Source organism: Ochotona princeps, chromosome 14, assembly GCF_030435755.1.
Source record: "Ochotona princeps isolate mOchPri1 chromosome 14, mOchPri1.hap1, whole genome shotgun sequence".
Taxonomy (NCBI): Eukaryota; Metazoa; Chordata; class Mammalia; order Lagomorpha; family Ochotonidae; genus Ochotona; species Ochotona princeps.
In genome coordinates, this window is record NC_080845.1 from 10696346 (window position 1) to 10721873 (window position 25528).

At 48.4% G+C, this 25528-nt stretch overlaps 1 protein-coding gene across 5 annotated transcripts in view; it reads left to right on the plus strand.

Moving 5' to 3' along the window:
• Positions 1 to 25528, plus strand: part of CDK5RAP2 (CDK5 regulatory subunit associated protein 2) — a 188483-nt gene that overhangs the window by 72773 nt on the left and 90182 nt on the right. For 4 of the 5 annotated variants that reach the window (XM_058672770.1, XM_058672766.1, XM_058672768.1 and 1 more), the window contains 3 exons: positions 9593 to 9763; positions 12831 to 12968; positions 22750 to 22847. In XM_058672770.1, coding sequence (XP_058528753.1) covers positions 9593 to 9763; positions 12831 to 12968; positions 22750 to 22847 — 407 coding nt within the window. The remainder of the gene's footprint in view (positions 1 to 9592; positions 9764 to 12830; positions 12969 to 22749; positions 22848 to 25528) is intronic. The other variant, XM_058672769.1, reaches the window with a different exon arrangement.

Consider the following 25528-nt stretch of genomic DNA (forward strand, 5'->3'; position numbering starts at 1 on the left):
CTGTGTGCATTTCAGGGTCCCCACCACCAGCTTTCTCATAGCAAAACCTGATGAGGTCGGGCCCAGCATGATAGTGTAATGGTTAAGGTCCTCTCCTTGCACGTCCAGGATCCTATATGGGCGCCAGTTCTAATCCCGGCAGCCCTGCTTCCCATCCAGCTCCCTGCTTGTGGCCTGGGAAAGCAGTCGAGGACGGCCCACAGCTTTGGCACCCTGCACCCGTGTGGGAGACCCGGAAGAAGCTCCTGGCTTTGGATTGGCTCAGCTCCAGCCGTTGCGGCCGCTTGGGGAGTGAATCATCGGACGGAAGATCTTCCTCTCTGTCTCTACTCCTCTCTGTATATCTGACTTTGCAATAAAAATAAATAAATCTTTAAAAAAAAACCCTGGTGAGATAGACATTTGCTGCGTGGGCAGCTTCTCAGTCCTCGGCCCGGTGGCCTGAGATAAAGTGGACTGGCTGGCTGGGGAGAGAAGTGTGAGGACCCAGCTTTTCATTGCTAATGTGAATCTGAGATTTAGGGTTTTCCCCCCTCCCACATAAGCTGCTTTTTCAGATTGGCCAGTCTGTTTGAGAGCACCCTGGTCTGCCGGGGCAGCTCTGTTCAGTGTTGGCCCAGAGTACACCTGCGAGTGTGGAAGGAACACTGCCCGTTAGTGTAGAAGAGGGCCCCCAGTGGCAGTTGCCATGCGCATCTCGGCTGTGGCTGCACTTCAAGGCAAGGTAATTTGCTGTAGGAGATGGGGCTTTAAGGTTTTGTGTTTTCTTTTCTCAGAAGCAAATGAGAAGCTGGCACAATTGCTCAACTGGCTAATCCTCCACCTGCAAGTGCTGGCATCCTGTATGGGTGCCAGTTTGTACCCCAGCTGATCCATTTCTCATCCAGCAACTCCCTGCTTGTGCCCCGGGAAAGCAGCGAAGGACAGCCCTTTGGATCATCTCAGCTCTGGTTGTTGTGGCCACTGGGGAGTGAACCAGCAAATGAAAGATCTTTCTGTCTCTCCTTCTCTCTGTAAACGTGCCTTTCAAATAAAAATGAGTAAATTAATAATAATAAAAAAAGAAACCTGTGCACCCAAAGGGGGTATTGCAGATGTCTTGGGATGGTAGCTTTTTGCAATAAAATTTCTGTACTCCCCTCCTAAGGCTATGAAGTCACATTTAGGAGGAAGACCCAGGGACGTTTAGTTAGGAGAGTGTTAGCCAGCTAGGGGTGGGTATTCCTAATCCTAGCACTTCCTGGGCTTGGTTTGGAAAACTCCTAGTGGAGTAAAAAGACTGTGAGAGGCTTCAAAAGGCTTGTGCAAAAAAGGAAATCAAAGATAATGCAGAATTTTCGGAATTTTTTGAAGCCCCTCCTGGTAGACTTGGTTTTAAATTCAGATTCAGGTACTTTTCTTTGGTGAAGTAGCTGGGTTCTTTTGAACTTGGGTGTTTTGATGGGCAAATGGATATAACAGTATCTGCTGGGCGGTTGTGAGAGCTGCTGTAGCAGTGTGAAGTGCCAGCACTCCCCTAAAGGCTGTGGAGGTTTGAAGGAGACAATGCTGTCACTCTCCTTGGAGGACAGGCACAGAGGGAGGGTATGAGAGCTTTGTGGTGGCCCTTGGATTGAACCTTGTAAGAGAGCCCGTGGTCTCCAGGCAGAGTTGGAGGTGGGAGGATTTTACATGTGGTTTTCCAGATGCAGGGGAGTGGGTGGGTACAGGCAGGGAGCCTGGCGAGTGTGCCAAAGAGGGTGGTTGCAGAGGGGACTGGTTGGTGGCGGGCGATCAGGAGGTAAGCTGGGACCCCAGGCCGGCGCTGCACCGGGGAGCTGCGCGATGTATTTGCTGGGAGGCACTGGAGTAGTTTGGGAGAGAGGTAGTGAGCAGCTGTCTGTGTGAGACAGGCAGGTGATCCGGAGATGGCGAGACAAGGAAGGAAGCTGTCACGGTCAGGCGAGAGCTGAGCTCTGCAGAAGGCGGCGGCAGCCGGGTGGAGGGGTTCCTCTCCTCCCTGGCAGCGTGGCCTTCCTCCTTTGTGATAACTGTCCTTTCCTCACCAGGCGTCCACTTGCTCCGTGGGAGTCCGGGATATTGACTTGTCCTTAGTTCAAGGGCCCAGGTTCCAGCTGCTTCCTCTGCGTCCCTGTTTCAGATCCTGCCATGCCCAGCTTCTGTTGGGCAGACTGGCGTCCTTTCCCTCTCTGGCCCCTCCTTGCCTAAGAGGATCCTGGCATTGTCCTTCTGCTACCTACGCCTGCCATACTCCCAGACCTCATTGTGCCACAAAGTCCTGCCCTGGCGGTGAGGTTGTCACAGAATTTTTTTTTTTTTTTTAAGATTTATTTATTTTTATGGGAAAGGCAAATGTACAGGGAGAAGGAAAGACAGCTCTTTCTATCCGCTGGTTCACTCCCCAAGTGTCCCCAATGCCTGGGGCTGAGCCAATTTGAAGTCAGGAGCCAGGAGTTTCTTCTTCTGGGTCTCTCTCATGAGTGCAGGGTCCCAAGGCTTTGGGCTATCCTCTACTGCTTTTCTAGGGCACGAGCCTAGAGCTGGATGGGAAGCAGAGCAGCCAGGACTAGAACCAGTGCCCATTTGGAATGCTTGCAGGTGGATGATTAGCCAATGGAGCCATTGAATTGTATTTTGGTTCTATGGATAGTTCCTTGATAGCTGTAGGGGTGTTGGGCAGTGCAGGACTTGGGTTCTGTGGGCCATGAAAGGTGCCACACCCATACTCCTCATCTCATGCTCCTGGGGAGCGCAAGCTGTGTCTTATCCTGGTTTACCTGTTGACTTACAGGTGCCTGGGAGTGGCAGAGCCAGCCCTGTGGCCGGGTGGGTGACAGTGCTGGGAGTGTGCACAGCTGGGAGGCCGGCGGGGGTCCAGCGTGGTGGAGGGGAGGCAGCGCTCTGGCTCTGCTCCATACTCATCCCGTGTTCTCTCAGTTAACCCTCAAGGACCCTGGCTGTCCACAGTGTTGTCTCCGCTTACTGGAAAGGAGGCCATCCAATTTGTTCTCTCTGTGTGGTTGCACAGCTACTTAGCAGAGCTGGGATTTGGAGCAGGTTCTTGCTGCCATCACAGCTAGGTATATGGAAGGTTTGGGGAAAGCACCCAAGATGATCAATTTTCGATTCTGATTGTTTTGCTCCGGCGAGATCTGCCAACTGCATGCCTCCTTGGAGCACGTGTTACTGCCCTGCTGGTGGCGAGCCGTGTGCCCGTCAGCTGTCTGTGTTGCCATGGCAGCTGCTGCTCATCAACGCCAGCTCAGTGCACACCTGCCTTCCCTGCCTGGCCTCCTGCACTGGAGCATGGGTTCAAATCATAGCTGCTGTTTGCAGTCTAGTTCCCTGTTCCTTGGAATGCAGTGGAGGATAGCTCAGTTCCTTGGGCCCTGCCACTTGTATGGGAGACCAGGATTGTGTCTGTACTGACTGTGTTGTGATGCTTTTCTGGTAATTATTACAAGCAAGACTGGATTAGGTGTTTTAAGGATCAGGCAGTGACAAAGTATATGTGAGGTTGCACCATTTCACAAAAGTGACTTGAGGCCCTGGGTGTGATAGCCTAGTGGCTAAAGTCCTTGCCTCGAATGCACCGGGATCCCATATGGGTGCTGTTTCTAATCCCGGCAGCTCCACTTCCCATCCAGCTCCCTGCTTGTGGCCTGGGAAAGCAGTTGAAGACAGCCCAGAGCCTTGGGATCTTGCACCCATGTGGGAGACCCGAAAGAGGCTCCTGGCTCCTGGCTCCTGGCTTCAGATTGGCTCAGCTCCAGCAGTTGTGACCACTTGGGGAGTGAATTTTTGTACAGAAGATCTTCCTCTCTGTCTCTCCTCCTCTGGACCAGCTTGGCCTTCTCAGGTTAAACTGTTACCTGTGATGTGGATATTCCCTGTGGGCACCGGTTGGAGTCTTGGTTGCTCCACTTCTGCTCCAACTCCCTGCCGGTGGCCCGGGGGGAGCAGCAGAGAATGCTGCAAGTGCTTGGACTTTGCGAGATCTCTAAGGAAGTCCTGGCTCCCGGCTTTGGTCTGGCCCAGCCCTGGCTCCCGGCTTTGGTCTGGCCCAGCCCTGGCTGGTGGGCCGTTTGAGGAGCGAACCAGAGGAAGAAAGAGTCTCTCGGTAACTCCCTTTCTAATAAATAAATACATATTAAAAAAATAAGAAAAAGCCCCAAATAGGAAAAGAAAATGGATTTTTTAGGAAAAAAGTTTGAAAATTATTCACCATAAATTTCATAGAAATCCTTGTGCTGATATTTTGTGGGGGAGACAGAACGGAAGTCTTCTACTCTGGGGAAGCCTAATGAAAGGCAGGGCTGTGGGAGGGGGGCACAGCAGGTGGGAGGGGGCTGAGACCGTGAGCCTGACTTGACTCTCCAGACACAGAGAGCATAAGTGAAGCCTTGAGCTGGGATTCTGCCTTGTGTGTAAAAGGGACCGCAGGAAAGACAGGGCAGTTTGAGCAGAACTAGTTGAGAGGAGGGCATCTGTTTGACTTCCTTGTTGGAGTGCCAGGCTCCAGCTCTGCTTTCACTTCTAGCTTCCTGCTGCTGCACCTGGGAGACACCAGGTGATGGCTGAAGTGGTTGGCTGCCTACCACCCTGCCATCTGCCTGGGAGACTGGGCTTGAATTCTGGCTCTCGGCCCTGGCCCCGACCCTGCCTGTTGTGTGTGTTGGAAGGTGAAGCAGCAGGTGGAAGTTTTCTCTTTCTGTTTCTCTTCCTTTCCAAAATAAAGCTAAAATTTTTTTTTAAAGACAAAAACCTTGTTTTATGCACAGAGCTGTTCTTTGCTATAGTATCCGTAAGGGCAGATGCCTGGAGACAGTGGGAAAACAGCAGAGTGAAGATGTGCTCATTGCAGTTGACAGCTGGGAAGAGCAGTTGGGGCCTCTCGCTCAGCACGCGGTGGCCACCTGCCTTGCCTTCCTCTGGCACTGTGAGGATGCGCAGAAGCTTAGGTGGAGCAGCATGGCAGACCTGCGTCTTGGCTGTACTTAGAAAACAAACCCAGAAACTCTTCTTGACTCTATACTCTTCAGCTCTTCCTTTTTGTTTTTGCTCATTCTTTTTGTGTCATTTAATCACAATGTGTTCTTTCTAGGTCATAGCACAGTGAAATAAGTAGAAGTGAAATGGGAAAAAATCCAAATCAAATTTAAAATTTTACAATAATTATAGCCCCAACAGATGGGCAGGGCCTCTAAGCAGCATATACAACTTGCAAAGTCTTTAACTGTTTGGGTAACTATTATGGGAGAATGTTTTTGTTCTTTAGTCTTGGAATTCTGTTTTCTATTGCTCTGTATTGCAGTTGGCCTTCTTGATCCATAGATTCAACCAGTCTTGAATTAAAAATATTTGAGACACAGAATTGTATCTGTACTGAATATGTTGCGATGCTTTTCTGGTAATTATTACAAGCAAGACAATGTAACAACTATTTACATAGCATCTGTACTGGATTAGGTGTTTTAAGGATCAGGCAGTGACAAAGTATATGTGAGGTTGCACCATTTCACAGAAGTGACTTGAGGCCCTGGTGTGATAGCCTAGAAATCCTTGCCTCGAATGCACCGGGATCCCATATGGGTGCTGTTTCTAATCCCGGCAGCTCCACTTCCCATCCAGCTCCCTGCTTGTGGCCTGGGAAAGCAGTTGAGGACAGCCCAGAGCCTTGGGATCTTGCACCCATGTGGGAGACCCGGAAGAGGCTCCTGGCTCCTGGCTTCAGATTGGCTCAGCTCCAGCAGTTGTGGCCACTTGGGGAGTGAATTTTTGTACAGAAGATCTTCCTCTCTGTTTCTCCTCCTCTCTGCATATCTGACTTTCTAACTGAAAAAAAAAAGTGGCTTGAGCACCAGTGAGTTTTGTATCTCTTTGGGAGGCGTGAAGTGTCCTAGAAGCAGTCGTCATGGGACACTCCTGTATTTTTGTAATAATAATTTAAAAAATGCAAACTTTTACCTTCTCCAGAATTGAATTTTCTATCGTATTTACTGACATTTGCAGCTCGGGATAAGTTCTTGGTCTAGTTGTTATGGAGTAAAGGTCTTATCATCATCTTTTTGCCCACTAAAAAAAAAAAAATTAGCATTTAATTTGAAAGTGTTTTTCTTTTTCTTTCTTTTTTTTGTGTGTGGGGGGGTTTCTTCTGGTTATTTGAAAGTTTCAGTTCTTGTGCTTTGCTTGCCACTGATGGTTGCCTGCAAAACGGTGTTACGTAATTGCGTCATTCCTTGCAGACTTCTATGAAGATAAACTTGCTTTTCATCATGTATCAAGTCACCTTAAGGTGCAGTTCATACAGAAAGGACAAAAAAAAGTGTTCTCTGGACTCCTCCAAGGATTGCTCTGTTAGCTTCCTGTTGTTGCTCGGACAAATTAACACCAGCCTGGTGGCTAAGCAATACATTATTAAAATCCCACCGTCCTGGAAGTCAAACCCTGCAGTGAGTCTCCTCGGGTAAACTGAGGTGCCGGCGGTGCTGGGTCCTCCTGAATGCTCTGGGAATCTGGGGACCTGCTCCGCCCTCACATCCCATGCTCTGTGCCTGGACCCACACTTCTTTCCATCCCGCAAGCCACACTGCAGCTGGCGTCTTGCCCCACTCCCTCTTCCACTTAGGAGATTGCCTGCTGCTGCAGCAGGGCCCACCTGGCCAATTCCTGACAGCCTCTGCGAGGTCAGGTGTAACTCCATCTGTTATGTTTGTTCCTTTTGTCCTTTGCTGGTTAGGGTGTGACCACTTTTGGGGTGCTCCCGTGCTACATACAGAGCAATTAAGTTTTTTTTTTAAGTGTCATAAATTTGTAGATTTGAGCATTTGTTTTGATGTTTAATTTATTGTTTCATTTTCCTTAGTACAATTCAATTCTAATTGTCTTTAAAAAAATTTGTTTATTTATTTGGCAGGTTATAGAGAAGGAGAAGTAGATGAAGGTGGGGGGTGTCTTTCACCTGCTGGTTCGCTCACAAAATGGCCACAAATGCCAGGGCTGGGCCAGCCTGAAGCCAGGAGCCAGGAGTCCAAATGCTTGGGCCATCATCTAGCACTTTCCCGGGCACTTAAGCAGGGAGCTGCATTGGAAGTACAGCACCCAAATGGGATGCCCACATCGCAGGCAGTAGTTTAACTCACCGCGCTACAGCACTGTAGCTGTCTTATCTTGAACGGTGGGAAGGCTTGTTCTGGGTGATGCCCAGTTCCTTGGGTCTTTGATAGCTCCTTCCTTTTCTGGTATGAACAGGCAGCAGCCCTTTCCCTGAGGCACACCTCAGTGCACCCCACAGTCCTGAGCCCTGCATATTGTCCTAGCTTCTGATTTTGTAGATCTTAAGGGAGGCCTCAAATCTTTACATCTGGTTTACCAGTGGTGTGGGTTTTACTGTTCCCGGGAGTGTAGTTTGAGAACTGCTGTGCTTGGGGGCCCTGTCCTGTTTGGTAGCGAATAGTATTTAGAGAGGGTAGTATGGATAGCAGGGAGGACACTGATTGTAGCTTTTCCAAGTGGAAGGCAGGAAATAACAGAAGTATGAAGTCATGTTGGTGTTTGAAATTTAAGCTTAGATCTACAAGTTTCAATTTATTATGTTTATATTTCTTTTCTCCTTCAAGCCTAAAGACATTAATATTTATTTAAAAATATTATATACATATATATATTTAGTTTCAGAAGAACAATATAATTTTAATACTTAAAACATTACTAACAGCAATTTAAAGTTCTTTTAGAGCCTTTTTTTCTCCTTAGAGAAATATCACTAGGGATATAGAAATTCTTCTGCTTGGGTCCAGCGCAGTAGCCTACAAGTTCTCACCTTCCGCTCGCCGGGATCCCATATGAGCACTGGTTTGTGTCTTGACAGCCTGGCTTCCCATCCAGCTTGTGGCCTGGGAAAGCAGTTGAGGCTGGCCCAAAGCCTTGGGACCCTGCACGCATATGGGAGACCCGGAAGAGTCAGTGGGCTTCAGCTTGGCTCAGCTCTGGCCGTTGTGGCCACCTGAGGAGTGAATCAGGGGACAGTATATCTTCATTTGTCTCTCCTCCTCTCTGTATATCTGACTTTCCAATAAAAATACATTGATTACAAAAAAATTCTGCTTGAAATTTTAAAAATTGAAGAGTTAATTAATAGAATGGACAGAGACAGAGATGTGTTACATTATTCTCCAAGCGCATACGGTAGCTGAGGCTGGGCTAAGCTGAAGCCAGGAGCTGGGAGCCCCATCTGAGCCGCCAACATGCTCGAGACATCGTCTCCTGCCGCTCAGCAGAGAAGCTGGGGCTCGAGCCAGGCGCTCTGATGGAGGGTATAGGTGTCCCGAGTGGTGGCTTGACTACTTTGCCAGATGCCTGCCTTAAAAACATTATTCATTTTTTTATTTAATAGAAAGGCAGAAAGACAATGGTATAGACAGTATAGATAGACATACAGTGGTTTACTCCTTAAATGCTTGAAAAAACTGGGTCAGGGTCTGGCTGAAGCCAGCAACTAGGAACTCAATCCGAGTGACCTGCTGCCTCCTGGGGCACACACTGACCCTGCAGTTGGCATCAAAGGCAGAGCTGAGACTGCCCAAGCACTTCAGTGGGGGCTGTGCGTGTCCCAGCCAGCGATGTCACTGCTGGCTACCACCTCCCTGGCCCTCACCTCCTGCACACACACTGTCTTCCTTAATATAAATATTTTATTTGATAGGTAAAGAGAGAAAAACAGTTTTGAATGGTTCCAACATGGCATGACAGCCAGTTGATTTCCTTTATGGTTTAATAAATGGCTGCAGGCTATCCCCATTGCTGTCTCTTGACATGCACTTGACACTGTATCCTGAGGATTACTGTAGGGCAGAATACTTACGGAGAGCAAGTCCTCATTCCCTTTCGGTTTGACTGGAGTGCTCCATTGTGAGGTTGTAGTACGTTCTATCCCTCTTCTGGTGGGAGTTTGGATTATCTTAGAGCCTGTTGGTGCTAAACATGGTGCCTTCGCTTTACAGAGAGCGTTTATAATCGGTGCATACTCTGCTTTCCCCTTTCAGATAACGGGCATTTTCCATGGTACTGTATATTCTTTGTAAATGTTATTTCACATATTTTTTCCTGATTATTAAAGTGATAAAGGATTATTTAGAGACTTGTAAAATATTAGGAAAAAAACACCTGGAAAATCATCTCTAATTTCTCTCTTTAGGATAATGTGCTAGTTAATATATTCCTATGTAACCTTATACCATTTGTGTAAACATTTGGAAAACACTCGATTTCACACTGTGTATCAAATTTGTTATCCTAGTTTGTTCTTCCTTGTAATTTTGTGTCTCTTTTGCTGCTGTACTCTTATCATTATTTCTCTTTTGGCTAGCTAGTTCTTTCTTGGTTTTCAGCATCGTATATAATGCGATGATAAATGTGCATAATGCTTTTTCTGAATCTCCAAGTATTCTTAAAGTTGGCTTTGCGACACTTTAAAGAGAAGCACTGCATGTTTGTTGAACACACCTGTTAGCTTGCAAGTCATGCAGCTAAAAGGTGGTCACCTTAACTTTTTTTGTCAAGTAAATTCCATGTTTTCTTTTTCTTCTGGTAGGACCTGAGAAAGGAAGTTGAAAAATTGCGCACTGAAGTGAATGAAAGAGAGAAAGCCATGGAGCAGCGCTGCGAGGGCCTCCCGCGTGAGGGCGGCAGGCTGCGTCAGAGTCGACAGCAGGAGATCCGGAGCCTCGCGGAGAGTGCCAGCGAGAAGGACCTGTTGCTCCAGGTTCCCAGCTCTGCTTTCTTCCTTTTGCGTTTAAGTCTTTTGATTTTAGAATGTGGTTTTTCAATTCTGCAGGAGCAACTGCGTCTCTCCTCAGTGTCTGTGTTAGAGCACCTAGCGCTCTCTTGGTGTCGTCTGGATTCAGGCACGAGGGAGGTGACTTTGGGGAAGCAGCCGCTCAGAGAGAGGAAGGTGTCACACTGGTCGTAGGAGGACAGGGAGGGGGGCTGGCCTCTGCTCTGCTGCCCAGCCCACACACAGAGGCACTTCCACGGTTTGACTTGCTGTGCTGGACCTGTTTGAAAGTCAGAATTACACAGAAAGAAGGTAAAGGAGGGAGAGAGAGCGCGAGAGAGGGAAGGACAGCTTCCATCCGCCGAGTCACTGCTCAGGTGGCTGCACTGGCCACGACTGGGTTAGGCTGAAGCCAGGAGCTAGGAACTTCACCTGGCTCTCCCAGGTGGGGAGTGGGACCCCCATGCACTTGGGTTATCTTCTGCTGCTTTCCTGGGCCGTTAGCAGGGAGTTGCATTGTAAGTGGAGCAGCCAGGACTTGAACCATTGCACCTAAGGGATGCTGTCGTCACGGTGTCGGTACTGTTCACTTGCTCTACGCAGCGTCAAGCCCTTGTTAAGGCCTTGTTTGCGCCGTGCCCTCCTGCGTCTGTGTACTTCCCTCTAGCCTCGCTTCTTCTTCTTCTGCTTCCTTTTTTTGCTGTCTTGGAATATCCTTCTTATTTGATCACATAGTGACTCTTGGAGAATCAGCTCAGAGAGCAAGTAGCCAACATGAATACACCCTTAGGTCCGCATCCTTCTGAAACCCTCAGATGATTGATGCAATAAAGAAAGTGTAAGCGAACAAGGCGTAACTAGGAGAAAGGGAACAGGCGTGACACTGGGTGTGAGTTGTCAGCAGACTTTTGGGTGATGGGTAAGTACATGGGCAGTTGGAATTGTGTAGGGTTCAGCAGTCTGCACTCTGCCCCATGAGGAGTGGACATACGCTGCGGAACTCCCGGAAGGCTCCGCAGGCATTCCATGTGCCTGTGCTTTTAAAAAGAGGAACTTAGGCTGGGATTCTAAACAGTTACAGGTCACCTTTTTCTCCTCCGCAACAGGAAGCTCTGGAGACCTTAAACCTAAGAAATTCTGGCCTGAGAGGTCACCAGTCGTGGTGGAAGCCAGGGTCAGAAGTGGAGTAGCTGGGACACAAACTTCCACCCATAAGAGGCTGGTGCCACAGGGTGGAGGATTACCCTGTTGAGCCACTAATGAGGGAATTAGAGAGAGATGGGGAGAGGCAGAGAACCCACATCTGAGCTGTCAAGCAGGGGCTTCAGTCCGTAGTCCATCATGTGTTTGAATCCATTGAGGGGAATCCGGAAGTTGCTGTAGAGCGTTTGGAAATAACGCTAAGTACATAATTAATTTTATGAATGAAGTAAACAAATAGAAAGAAGCAGCTACTAATTCCAAGGAAATCAGAGACTTGAACATGAATGGAAATGTAATCCTGGGACCCTGAGTGATTGAGGCATGAGCAGTGTGTAAATGTGGAATATTGATCTAACTGTATAATTGCTAGGAAGTATTGGGTTGTTTTATTAGAGTTCAGTCCTTAAGCAACTTGATAGGTGCTGAAAGATAAGGTCTGAACTTTAGAAATTGAGAAAGAGAAGAGTGAGAATAGAACATAGAAACTTGGAACAAATTGCCAGAAGAAAACAGCCAAGAAGTTGAAAGTTGTTTTTCTTTGGAGGGACTCGGCAGTGAGAAGTAGAAGCTAGTTATCACTGAAGCCAGGGGGTACTATGTGAATGTTAAACCACATATGTGTAATTGGACTTGAAAAATTAAAGTGTAAGCTCAACTGGATTATGACAGTTCTGGAGCATTACTCTTGCTTAATTTGATTCCTTAATCTTCCCATTTCCGTTCATTTTTTTTTTAAGACTTACATATTTTTTATTGCAAAGTCAGATATACAGAGAGGAGGAGAGAGAGAGAGGAAGATCTTCCATCCGATGATTCACTCCCCAAGTGGCCACAACAGCTGGTGCTGCGCCGATCCAAAGCCAGGAGCCAGGAACCTCCTCCAGGTCTCCCACGCGGGTGCAGGGTCCCAAGGCTCTGGCCCATCCTCGACTGCTTTCCCAGGCCCAGGCAGGGAGCTGGATGGGAAGTGGAGCCACCAGGATTAGAACCAGCGACCATTTGGGATCCTGGCACATGCAAGGCGAGGACTTTAACCACTATGCTATTGTGCTGGGCCCCCTTTCACTGGGTTTCTACAAAGAATCACCTCTGCTTCATTCTTGTTTGTGTTCACCTGATTTTTTTTTATAAAAGCCTCAGTCGACAACTTAATTCTGCCAGGTGTTGGGAAACAAGGTGTTGTTCCAGCTTGAAGCTGCTGACAGGGAGGAAACAAAATCCTGGTTCAGCAGTCACTGGCGTTTAAGCGGTTAGGGCCAAGAGCGTGTGCTTGAACTTGGCCCAGAGACCAGAGACGTGGGATGAATGTTGTTGCGTGTTAGCGTTGCTGAGGGCTTGTGCAGCAGCATGAGGGAGCCTTCCTAACTGAAGCCAGGTTCACAGTCTTGGCTTTGCTGTGCACTCAGTGGGGGCTGTGATCCGCAAGCCCTGTCCTTGGCCCCGTCCGTCTGCAGGATCGGGCATAGACCTCGAGATGGCTCTGAGCAGGATGGGCTTGGAGCTGAGTGCGCTGGGTCAGCACTGGTAGGAACTGGCTTGGAATTGGTTCTGCTGGGGCAGTGCCTGGGCTGTGTCCTCCACACAAGAGGCGGTTGCAGTAGTGACAACAGGGGACGGTCTGTAGCTTCCACCACCATCCTTGGCTCTGCACTGCTGCCATGCTGTGTTTGCCAAGTCAGGATTGCTTAGAAATGGAGCTGCATTCCAGTTTTGTAACCACTGATATTTAGGGATGGTGGAAATTATTTAAAGGACACAGGGAAATTGTGAAAAAGTAAGGTGTCTTCCCTTTATGAGTTTGGGGACACTGTTTCTTGATGCAAACATCTTCCTGTTTGTTTCATTTCCTTAGAAACTCAGTGCGAAGGATCTGGAAGCAGTGCAGCAGAACCACAGCCTCGTGTGCACGGTGGATCTCTGGGACAGCGACGTGGTGGCCGAGAAGAGCTCTTGTGTGCAGGCACCAGGCAGCAGCTGTGTCTTCTCTCAGGTAAGCACGACTGGACTTGAATGGCCACATGCCAGAGTCTCCACTTCTGATATTTGATAAGTTCTGGGATCTGGAGAGCCTCAGGCACCTGCTTGTTGGTAACGGAGCCTCCTGCAGCCAGAGGAGGCTCCCATGCACCTTACCCCTTCACGTCCTGCCTGTGAGCGTTGGCATTTGCACTACACACTGAGCTGAGAAAGCATGGCTTGTTGTAAGACGGGCCTCTTATTTCTTGCCATAGGGCCCACTTCTGACGATTCCTGTAATCCCCAGTGTTAAGCGAGGTTTCCTGTTCAGATGCCCCACGAAAAAATGACACCGCAGACCCTTCCTGATTTGGCAGTTAATGGTCGGTCTGTCCGTTCTTGCTCCTCTGCAGCCACAGCTGATTTCTTTCAGATGCCTGAAGACACCGTGTTTGCACCTTCCCGGGCCTTTGGGGGTGTTGTTCCGTCTTCCTGGAAAGTGTTTTCCTTTTCCACCTGCTCATTCCCCAGCGTGCCTGTTCCACCCTAGTGTCCCGCTCTCTGCTGCCCCCCTCTGGCTCACAGTGCATGGCACACCCTCTGTGGATGGTACACCTTGCTCCTTATGTTGGTGATGTAGAATGTGTCTGTTTTTTATTCTTTAAAAATAAAAATAAAGTATTGTCTGTGATATAAGATACCTGTATGTGATGAACGGATTGCTAATTTACGTATCTGTTATCTCATTAGTTATATCCATTTTCTCCTAGGAAAGGCACGAGCAGCTGTCATCTGCTCATTTAGCAAACACCCTGAAAACCATCCACTGTTGTCGATGACATTGTCATGTTCTACATTAGGTCTTCCAGCCCGTTCTTCTGTCAGGTCACTATTTTGTGTAGAATCGTCTTTCTGTCTCCCGTCTGGGCCTCTGTGTGGCACTGTGGGCAGGTGCGTCAGTCTCCTTCGAATCCAAGTTCTCAGCTCCTTGCTTGGCTCTGTAAATGTTTGTTGAGTGAATAAATGAATAATGCAGCCAGGCAACCAGAAATGGGAAAGGAAAGGAATTCATTGTAGGCCAAGTTTTTTTTTTTTTTTTAAAAAAACCTGGCTTTAATTGAGTTCATACATTCAGAAGACAGAGAACTCTTAGGCAAATTAGTCCTCTGATGAATGACTCTGATCATAACTTGTGGCTCTGTGAAGGGTGGTTCTCGAAATAATGAACAGGCCGTGCAACATGGGCCTTTGCCGTCAAGCAGATGTGGGCAGTGCGACCACAGTGGGGAGCCCGAGATGTGTGTTCGTGTCGCACACCACTCTGCGGCTGTGGGGTCCTGATGGAGGTGTGGTCTGAGGATCGCTGGGAGACGCCAAGGTCCCTGGGAGGGTCGGGCAGGTGGACCAAGGCTTGCTTTCCAGCTGGTGTGGGTAAATTGTTTCATGTTTTAGTGAGCAAGTACTAGCCGTGGTGCTGTGGATCGGCTCAGTGTCAGAGCTGATCCTGCCTGCGTCAATGAACAGCTGGAGCTCTGTCTTAATTCTGACCCTGGGTGTCTCGGGTGTGTCAGTGTGGACCCATGGAACCCATAGGTTAGGCAAGGAATGTGGAGGCCTGCGTTTCCTCATTGGCCTTTTTTTTTTGTTTTTAAAGATTTATCTATTTTTATTGGAAAGGCAGATATACAGAGAAGAGGAAAGAGAGAGAGGAAGATCTTCAGTTCAATGATTCACTCCCCAAGTGGTCACAACAGCCAGAGCTACGCTGATCCGAAGCCAGGAGCCTCTTCCGGTCTCCCACGTGGGTGCAGGGTCCCAAGGCCTTGGGCTGTCCTCTACTTCTTTCCCAGGCCACAGGCAGGGAGCTGGATGGGAAGTGGGGTCGCTGGGATTAGAATCGACACCTGTAAGGGATCCTGGCGTGTGCAAGGCGAAAGTAGACTTTTGCCACTAGGCTACCGTGCTGGGCCCTGGTTCTGTCATTTTACTTAGCAAAGTCTATTGAGTGACCTTGATTTGCATTGAATTATTATTTGACTTGGATCAAATTTAGATGGCTTTGAATGTGTATCAAGCTGTAATGAGGTCTACAGGTTTTGAAGGAAGATAGCAGCTCTCAGATTTTTTGGATGACTTCACTAACTTGAATATTTTTAGTTAAGCTTTGTTATTTTGAATCATAGTTTCGTCCTGTGAAACTCAGCTAAGTGTTCAGTATGATGCTTGTAAGTTTATTAAATAGGTTGAATATTTTAAAATTTAATTGTATTAGTCTGATGGTGTGTGTCGTTTTGGTTTTAGTCTGTCATGCTGGGTGATATTTCTACAAAGTCACTGAGTGAGCATTCTGTTAATACTCAGATCCCGGTGACGTTTAAATTAGTGCGGTTTAAATTCTGTTTTTTTAAGACTCACCAAAAATAGCAGATAAAGGATTATGAGTCATCAGTTAAGAATTGTGAATTTCTAGGTGTCAAATGAAGAAGTCCCAGCATTGCAGCCTCACAGACTTCTTTCCTCCTGAGAAAGGTGAGGTTTTCAGATCTTAGTTTTCTTTTTCGAGAACCTGGATTTTTTTCCTTTGCCCTCAGCCATTTGTGTTGATTTAGGATTTATTCTCTCCCCGTTTTAACAGAGAACTTGAGGCTGTGATGACGTCTCCACAGACCCCGCTGCGCAGCCTGTTTCCCTTCTAATCAATGTGTGATTCTGAGAACTAATGCTGGACAGTCAGGGAACCGGAGTCCAGAGTAAAACACACTGGCCATGCTTAACTTACTGCAGCTGGAGATTGATAGCCTGGCTCCTGACATGGTTGGCATGTTACTGCTGAATTTTCTGAGTATTGAAATAAATGTATTTCTTGCAGGACTGTGACACAGCTGCTGAGATAGACACCATCTGTCTACCAGGCCACTGAGTTGCCCCAATCATCAGGCAGTGATCCGTTAAGCTTGTTCGCTACATGTCTGTTGCTGCCTCGTCTGACTGTTGTCTGTACGTCACGTGTGTCTTCTTCAAGTGATTAGGGAACATGTCCTGGCATTGGTGTCAGATGCCACTCCTGGGCAAAGTTCTTGATCTCTGCAACTCCCCTTTCTAGCCTGTGACATGGGAAATTCCTGGCCTAAACTCACTTTCTGATGAGAAACAATGTCAGTGCATTAGGGAAGGCGCTTTGGGGTGTGAGCTGCAGAATCCACCATGGAGTGGCTGGAGCAAAGCAGCAAGGAAGGAGAGTACCGATTGGGAACAGACTGGAGGCGCTTCCAGAGGCAAAGCACGAATGAGCAGCGGTGCCTTGGGGAGGTGGAAGCTGTGGTGGTCCCGGAGCCCTGCAGCAGCACCCGCTCTCTCTGGGGCCTCTTCCCTTGACTGGCACAGGCCTTGCAGCCATTTCGTGTCTCAGTGTAGAGCTCTGCATTCTTAGGGGAGAATCGTACTGGTTTATGTGGGCAGAGCCAAGGAGAGGCATCTCCTGGCACTTGCCTCTGTGTTAGGGACATTTTTGGAGGGATGAGGGAATGGTGGTGACCACAATGGTTAACCCAATGGCTGTGGACAATGCACTTAGGGTCAGCCCCCCAGTGGCGGTGTGGCAGTGATGAGAGGCCTCCTGCCTGGGCTTCTGCTGCTGAACAGGTACATGGTCCTGCTCTCCCGCCCCCGGGCCGCCGGGCCCACTGCCTCTGTGCTCAGGAGATGGACTAGTTTGTCAGCTCTGCTGAGGGAGCCACATGACTTTATTCTAATGGGGCATGATTCAGCGCAGGGGAATAGGTGATTGATGAAATGGGATCCAAATGGCTCCGAAGAGTTCATTTATTTAAACATGGGTGAGCAATTTGCTTCTAGGAAGACGTTGACTCACTCTGGCTTTCATTATGCAGAATTTCCACAGGAATCTCTGCTCTTAAGATTCATATCAGTCCCTGTGTTCCCCTCTTACCTGTTTAATCATCGTTTCAGCAAGTGTTTGTGGCAGCATTTGATTTGTGTCAGTTGCTGGGTCTGGCTTGGGACACTGCTGCCTGCCAGGAGCCCTTGGGTCTCTGATGAGGTGGTTGGCACACTGACTTGGAGCTGAAGGGCACACAGGGCATTCTGGGGTCGGAGGAGGGCGTCTTGTGAGAGTGGGCTGAGATGAACCTGGGCTTGGAGGGGTGCCCTGAGGCTCAGGAGGGTCTGCACAGGTCCTCTGGGATGCAGAGGAGGAGGGTGGTAGGGCAGAGATTTGTGAAGGTTTCAAAAGGTCGCCTGAAAGAAGAGAAGGCAGCTGAGCTGGCAGCCAGGCCCTGCAAGGCAGTGGGTTGTCCTTCTCCAGGCACAGACACAGGGTCCTCGGGTGGGATTCTTTGATGTGGGCGTGTGTGCCACAGGCTGGCATTCGTCGAGTCTCCTCTACATCCACCAGAAATATTTATTTACTCTTTTTTTTTTTTTTTTTGGAAGTCCGTAATTGGCTTTGAAGGTCCATGCCTAAGCACAGCCCCAGGTATTGGCTCAGTGGATGCATAAGATGAACGTCTGCTTCCAGAGAATCAGTCTCAGCATCTGAAAAATGGGGAGATTAACCTGCGTCCCTGGGCTGTGGTGGTGATTAGAGATGGTCTGTGTCAAGTAGCTGGCAGAGCACTTGGAGCTGCGAGCTCAGTCACAGCTGACGTTAATCCTGCCAGGCTTTGTTCTCAGCACTCGGTGGAGACTAACTCGTTTGACCTCCTGGGAACTAGCTGGAATTATCGCCTGCATTTATAGGAGAGGCTGTTGAAACACGGAAAGGTTGGGTTCCTTGTTCAAGGTCACACAGTTCGTCAGATCATCCACCCTTAGACAGTCGTGCTTCTCATGGTGGGTACTCAAGGAGCAGTGGTTTCTCATTTTGCCACTGCCTTTTCTTGCTTCCCTCTGCTGGAGTTTGGGGGCTGGCAGGGACAGTGTCGCACTCAGGGGCTCAATGCTGTTTCATGCGCGGTGGCCAGGGATGGACGGGCTGAAGAGCATGCGCATTGCTACCCACACCCTGCCTCCCACCTTGACTTTGGGCAGAGGGGCCCTTTGTGCCACAGCCCCTGTTCTCTAAAACAGCAGTGTGGTAGCCCTCAAGCCCCCTGTGTGGTGGTGAGGATTGAGTCAGTTGTGCACAAAGGCATTTGGGAGCAAGCTGCGTGTGATGGTGACGTGAGGGTAATTTACCAGAGGACCTGCATTTCTGCAAGTCTGGATTGTAACTTGTGACCAGTCTGGTGGAGCAGTGCTTAGAATCCTGAGCTGGCTGGCAGAGCCTCAGCCTTCATCTTGTAGGTCGGAAACACAGCAGTTCCTCCCGGGTCAGGGCCACGTGGTCTTTCTAGCCTCTACAGCCTTTGGGCCGTCTGTGGAAGCCATGTTAAAATGCATAAAATGTATGCGTAGGATTATCAAGAAAGCCAAATATTTTGAAATTCACTATCAGAACAAAAATAATCATGCTAGAAAAATTAAAGAATTATGCTGTGGAAGTGTTGTTTATTAATGTGGTAAGTAAAAAGATCTCGTGGTGATCTACTGTGACTGCTGTCGTTTTGAACTTGTGAAATGAACAAATGGCGTTTGGCCTGGCAGTTAAGGTGTTGGTTAAGACATCTATGTTCCGTACTGAGGCACCTAGGTTAGATCCTGCCTGTGCTGGAGGCTCCAGCTTCCTGTTAACGTCCACCCTGGGAGATAGTGGTGGTGGCTCAAGGGATCGGTTTCTGCCATCTGCATGGGGGACCCAGGTTGAGCTTCTGGCTCCTGGCTCCACGTCTGGGGATTGCCATGGAATTTATGACTGGATCACTGGATGAGGATTGTCTCTCCGTTCATTTCTCTGTCTCTTAAATTGAAATAAACAATCAAGTAAAGATTTCTGAGCTGTCTATAGCATACACCAAATCACTGTGTTTTAAAAATTACAGTTGCTCTGAGATACTATGATTTATATGGTCTGGTCTATATTTCTTCAGTTCCCAGTAGAAGGAAGGAATGCTAAATTTCCATTAGAGGTCACAAAGTTAAATTTTCTAAAAAGATAGATTTGTTTATTTGAAAGTTGGAACTACAGAGAGTAGAGAGAATTTTCCATCCACTGGTTCACCATGGATGGGCCAGGCTGAAGCCAGGAGCTGCATCGGGCCTCCCATGAGGTGGGAGGGGCTCAGCTCTTGGGCCCTCTTCTGCTTTTCTCAGGCCATCAGCTGGGTGCTGGACGGAAGCAGTCATTGAGGCAGTAGCTGGCACCGTATGGGACTCTGGCATCACAGGTGCAGCCTTATGTGCTACGCCGCAATGGCTGCCCTACTGAGTGGTACCTTAATGAGAGTAGAAAGCTTGGGTCAGTGTGAGCCACAAAGGCTGTGGGCAGCCCTGGTTTTCACTGGATCCTCCCCAGCCTTCTGAGAGCACCTGCCCCATGTCAGGCATGGGGCCAGTAGCCTGTTCACATGAACTTTATTTTCATTTTATTCTCTTATTATTTTGAAATAACTTGAAAGTTCTGGGAACTGTTCCTAGGCTGTCTGAGAGCGAGTTGCCAAGAGGAAGCTCTGTCCCATCTGAATACTTGGAGCCTGTATTTGCTCTCGCAGGTCGCCCCAGTCCTGCACCAGTCAGGGCCTGAGCCCCGGCTCATCACTCTCCTCCCGTCCTCAGCCCGTTCATGTTATATCAGTTGCCTCAGCAGTGCCCTTTCTTTAGTTTGAAATAGTTATTTACAGTTTCTTGACTTTTATGACCTTGATACTTTCTTCTTTTTTAAAGAAATGGCATCTTAAAAATTGTTTAAGATAATATTTATTTGAAAGGCAGAATTACAGAGAAAGGGAGATAGAAAGATCTTCCATCCACTGGTTCACTCCCCAAGTGACCACAGTGGCCTGGCTGAGCCAGGAGGCTGAAAACCCACCTGGCACTTGGGCGGGTGAATTAACAGGGAGCTGGAAGTGGAACAGCTGGGACTTGAACCAGCGCTCCTGTGGGATGTGTACTGGAATACAGGTAGAAATAGATTGGTAGAGATCTTGCACCCATTGATTCATTTCCTCGGTGCCCACAGAAGCTAGAACTGGCTAGGCTACAACTGGAAGTGGCAGAATCCTTCTGTGTCTCCCACAGTGGTGTCAAGAACTAAGTACTTGAGTGATCGCCTAATGCCTCCCGGGCTGTGCATCCACAGGAGGCAGGATGGAGCAGATTGCCCAGCACTTGAAGTGGGCACTCTGGTGTGGGATGCAGCTGTTCCAGGTGGCCTGCTCTCAGCTTCACACAGTTGACTTGTGCAGGCCAGTTAAGTTGTACAGTGTCCTCCAGTTTGGGTTTGTGGGAGGATTCCTTGGTGATTAAGTTGGGCCCGAGCGTGTTGGGTGGGAGTGACGCTGTGTTCTAGCAGTAAGCCATCAGATGCTCCGTCTGTCCCGACATGAGCCCTGCTTGGTAACCCTAGGCAGAACCTGCTGGGTGTCACAATGTCTGGTTACTTCTTTTCCCTGTGTGTGTAGGAAAGATTTTGGGGGAGATGTGTTTGAATCAGTAAATGCTCTGATCTTCACATTTTCACCCTCTGTTTTTAGCAGTTGTTTGTTTGTTTGTTTATTTTGCTGAATTACTTATTGCCATGATGGTTGCCAAATGGGATTTTTTCAATTTCATCCTTGTTTCTCTATTGGTTAATGGTCATTTGCTATACAGAGAAGCCTACTGTCCCTCTCATTCATATCAGTATAGATTCATAAATGCATGTTGTATTCAGTGGGCTATAATCTATTACTGTCATTATTTATTTTGATGCTCAAATTGTCCCAGGTTTGCCTGGTGGAAGCCCTTTCAAATTGGCATCTGTTCTTTTGACAGCGTGTTGCCATTACTTAAGCATTTACAAATCTTTGGAACTTTACTGAGTTATAATTGACAAGTAAAGCTTACATATTGATGGTGCACACGTGATGTGTAAATGTCCATGGTGAATTGATCATTCTAATCAAGCTAACCAATGTATCTATTTCCTTGAATTGTTCTGATTTTTTTTTTTCTGAAAAGAACACTTAAAGATGTGTTGTACTAGCAGGTGTCAAGCACACGGTACACGATTGATCATTACTCAGGGTCACCATCCTGTGTGGGACAGCTCTAGCACTTACACATTGCTGGGGCTTTATAGCCTGTCCTAGTACCGGCTAAGCCATTTATTCAGCCATCCTCAGTTCCTCACAGTTCCAAGTTTAACGTCTCCTTAACTCCACAAGTAGTGCTCATTGTCCACTATGTTCACGTGAGAATACCAAGACTCCTAGTTAAGTAATTTCCCAAAGTCCCAGAACTGCCAAGCTAAAATTTTTTTTGCATTTAAATTTTTATTTTAATTTTTTAGTTTTTAATAGATTCAGTGCCCTTTGTAAATATAATTCTTTTTAAAAAAGATTTAATTATTTTTTATTTAAATGGCAGGTTTACAGAGAGAAGAGGAGAGAGAGAGAGATCATTGGCTCACTTCCCAAATGGCCGTAACAGCCAGAGGTGAGCAGATCTGAAGTTAGGACCCAGAAGCTTCCTTTGGGTCTCCCATGTAGGTGCTGGGGCCCAAGGGCTTAAGACACCCTTCGCTGCTTCCCCGGGTCATGAATAGGGAGCCATATTGGAACTGGAGCAACTGGGACTCAAAACTGGTGCCCATATGGAATATTGACACTGAAGGTAGGGGATTAGTCTGTTAAGCCACTACACTACCCCTGTAGATACAGTTCATAATAATATTCCCTTCCTCTACCTTACCTTTCTTCTTTTTTTCTCTTAGCTTTTGAAATAACGTTTTAAATTTACATTACAGTACAAAGGCTTAAAATTTTACCAAATAAGAAGTAGAACAAGTCAAAAACCAAAAGACTTTAGTAGGAATATAGACAATGGCTGCATTCAACAATTGAATGAAAAAAATTGTCAAAACTACAGCTCAACTCGTAGATGCAGGGACTGAGCCTCTCAGAGGTTTGGTGAGTTGCTTGGCTGTGGTCAGCTGCCAGGAAGTAGCAGAGATCTCTGATCCCTTCCTCACACCCTATTCTGGATGCCTCCTACGTGCTACCCACTTGACTCCTCTGCCGTAAATCCTTTGTTCCTAATGCCTAAAAATCAAAAAGAACATTATTTGGGAGAGAAACAGAGGCAGTAAGAAATATCAAGCCTGTAATGGCCTAAGGGCCAAAGCAAGGAGTTGTGAACTCAATCCAGGCCTTCCTAGGAACCCAGCTCCTTGAACCGCCATCGCCTCCTCTGAGGGTCTGCATTCACAGGAAGCTGGAATGAAGAACTGAAGCCAGGGATCGAACCCAGGTACCCTGACCTGGGGGCTGCACATCCTACCTGGTGTTAGTCATTAGACGGATGCCTGCATCTGCCTTCATTACCCTCCCCTGACTCTTGTCCCTAATACTTGTAAGGTTTTGGTTTGGATGTCTGTCTGCATTGGAGCAAAAGAAAGTATGCCAAAGCATTCTTTGAGGTGCCTTGGAAACATTGCCTTCAGCTGTTCGAGGTGGCAGCTTCCTGATGAACACACGGGCTAAGTCGGAGTCTTTCCTAGCAGCTGCTCCCTCTTGGAAGCACAGCTCTCTGCTTGGTGCTGGGCTAGTTGATGGATGGTCATTCCTTACTCCTCCTGCAGGTGGTGCTCTCTGACCGTGGCCTGAGCCAGAACCTGGCACAGGGCCGCCCCTTCCGGAACCAGCCCCCACCATTTGCATAATATAAGGATGACTTTTACAATTCATCCCTTAATGTCAGATGTCCATTGTCATTTCCAGGAAAAGCAGCAGTCGGACTATGAAGAGCTGATTCAGGTCTTGAAGAAAGAGCAGGACATCTACGCCAATCTGGTGAAGTCGTTGCAGGACTCGAACAGGTAAGGGTTGTCTGGACATCACACACGAGTGTGTGTAGATCCGCACATGTGTGCCTTGAATAAGTGCTGCTGGTCTCCGGGACGTCCCAGTCCTGCCAGTTTCCTGGGAAGCTGATAAAGTACCTGGATGGTGCTGGCCCTGTTAAAAGTCAGGAATACTTGTTGCTTGTTACAATCTGCCTGACTTTTGGCACCACAGTTCGCGTATAAATATCATAGTATTTATTTGGATTTTAAAATTCTTTATGACATATGTAGAAAGTGTTCACATCTGTGTTCCTTCCTGTGTTCCCCATGGCTCTTCAGGGAGATAAGTAGTAGTGTTAGCGGTGAAGGGAGTTGCTCAGAGAGGCACTGAGTGCAGGAGCCCAGGCCCCAGGCTGGTGTCCATTTGTTGAGTGACCTGTGTGTGCGCAGAACGGCCGAGATGGCTGGTGTCAGTGAGGTGTGGTGCTGAGAGCCAGTGGCCGGCCAGTGGACTTGCTGTAGTCTGTGCTCTGTACTCGCTGGCTGGCGGTGTCTGCAGGCAGGCAGGCAGGCAGCCTGCTCTGGGCCCCTGTGTGCGTGTCTGCAACTGTGGGGCTGGCCTCAGGGATTTCTTAATCTACGAGATCATCTTGTCACATGCTGGGATAGTTGGCAATCGAAAGGATGTGATGGATGTCTGGCATTTGTTTCAGGATAGTTCTGAAACAGAGGCAATGGGTGGGGATGTCCATGGGGCAAACACAACCTGGCATCCTGGGAGCTGGGCTAGGAACGGCTCCATGGAGGAGGACCCATTTCACTGGTGTGGGTGGGTTTTTTTGGCATAGCCAAACACAAGCAACACCCACCGGGGCTCCAGCACCCGCTGTGGCTTCTGCCCAGGAGTGTCCGTGACTTTGGAGTGGTGAGCACCATGTGCTTGGGCTCTGCATCCAGCCCAGGCCCATCCACTCTCAGCTGCCCCTTGACACTGAGAATTCAGCCCGAGTGCTGTCCTGGCCAAAAGGCCCAGCTCATCCCCAGGACAGTTGTCGCTTCTGTGTTCCTGGCCTCCCAACTGGCCTGCATCCAGTGCCATGGCCGTGACCATGAATGTGACTGCTCTGCCTTCTCAGAAATGTTCCGTGCAGGAATGCCCATCCCCCAATGCTGGTCACTTACATCAGGAGGTGCTTGCTAAAATCCAAAGGGAGTTTAGAGAAAATGGAAACGTGGATAGAGTTCTGGGCTGAGGCCTCACCCCCCAAAAGGGGTTGGTTGGTTGGTTTCTTTTTTCTTTCTTTCTTTCTTTCTTTCTTTCTTTCTTTCTTTCTTTCTTTCTTTCTTTTCTGACAATTTTTACATAATTAGGGTAAAAAGCTTCAAACCCTACAGGAAGATGGGTAAGACAATTAGTTCTGTATTGTTTCCTTCATATATCTGATGTAGAAGGGGATTTTAAGGGAGAAGCCCCACCCAGTCTCCCACCCACCCCAGGTCCCTGATGTGGGGCATGCTCTGAGGATCTTTCTCAAGTGGTTTTGACAGTTCACCAGTTATGAATTGCTTCTAATCTCGCCACTCCAAGCACGATGAAGTCGTTGAAGAATCCACTGATTGACATAGTCCATCTTGGAGTCTCCATTTGCCCAGTTTTTCACTGCCAACATATAGCTGAGGTGGTTTACTTGTTCTGTCCTCTGTCTTTTCATGGTTAGTGTTCTGAGTCCAGCAGTTCGATTGGAGGGATTCCCCAAAGAAACTTTGTCTGAAGTGTTCCCAGACCAGATTCCTGTACGTACTAGCAACTACAGGGCCAGGCACAGTCCATCACCACGATCAGCTGGTGGTTGCAATTGCTGGGTTGGTTCCGTTTTCAGCCCTGGCTTCCATTGGAACCAATGGGTGCTGCAGTCCAGCCTGGTTCTGCCCAGCATACACTCGGCCCTCACACGGGCCAGTGTGGGCTGAAGCCTAGTCGGAGCGACCCACAATAACCCCCACCAGGCCCGCCCCCTGCCCTGGTTTGCCAGTATGTGCAGCAGACTAGTCCAGTCTGTCCCACATCCCATTTGGCTCTCATACATGTCAGTGGGTATTAAAGCTTAGTTCCATCTAGCCAGCTGAACTATCCAGCCTTCATGGATGTTGTTGGGTGCCTCTGTTTAGCCACCCCAGTCCCTGTCCTAGTTTTCATGCCCTTCTATGGGAGTGGTAACTGAAGAGGGAAGAGCCCTCTATTTCCCTCCCAGGCCACTCCCACTCCCGGATTATGCACTGTCCAGGTGGTTCTGTGGTTTAACTTGACAGAATTAGCCCCCAGTGCCAGCTTCTGCCAGCTGCGGCTAAACCCAAACAACCCTCACCCACTCTAATTGTAGATTACACCAGTAGGATCAATCAGGCCAGCCCGGCTTTTCCCTGATCAAGGCCACATGAGGCCCACAGGTGTTGTAGCCCTGCCTAGTCTGGTCTGCCCCCATCCCAGCTCATGCTCTGCAGTGGGAGTAGCTGTCCAGCAAGGGAACCACCCCTTATTCCCCTGCCGGCTCTGCCCCCTCCCTTTCTGGTTGTCACGTGTGCTGTTGAGCGCTGCAGTCACATCCAGCACTGGCAACCTCACCTTGGCATTCCATATTGTGTGCTGCTTTTGTTGCAACTGAAGCTGGTTCGACCCACACTGTTCTGGCGTCCGGATTAGCCAGTGGACAACG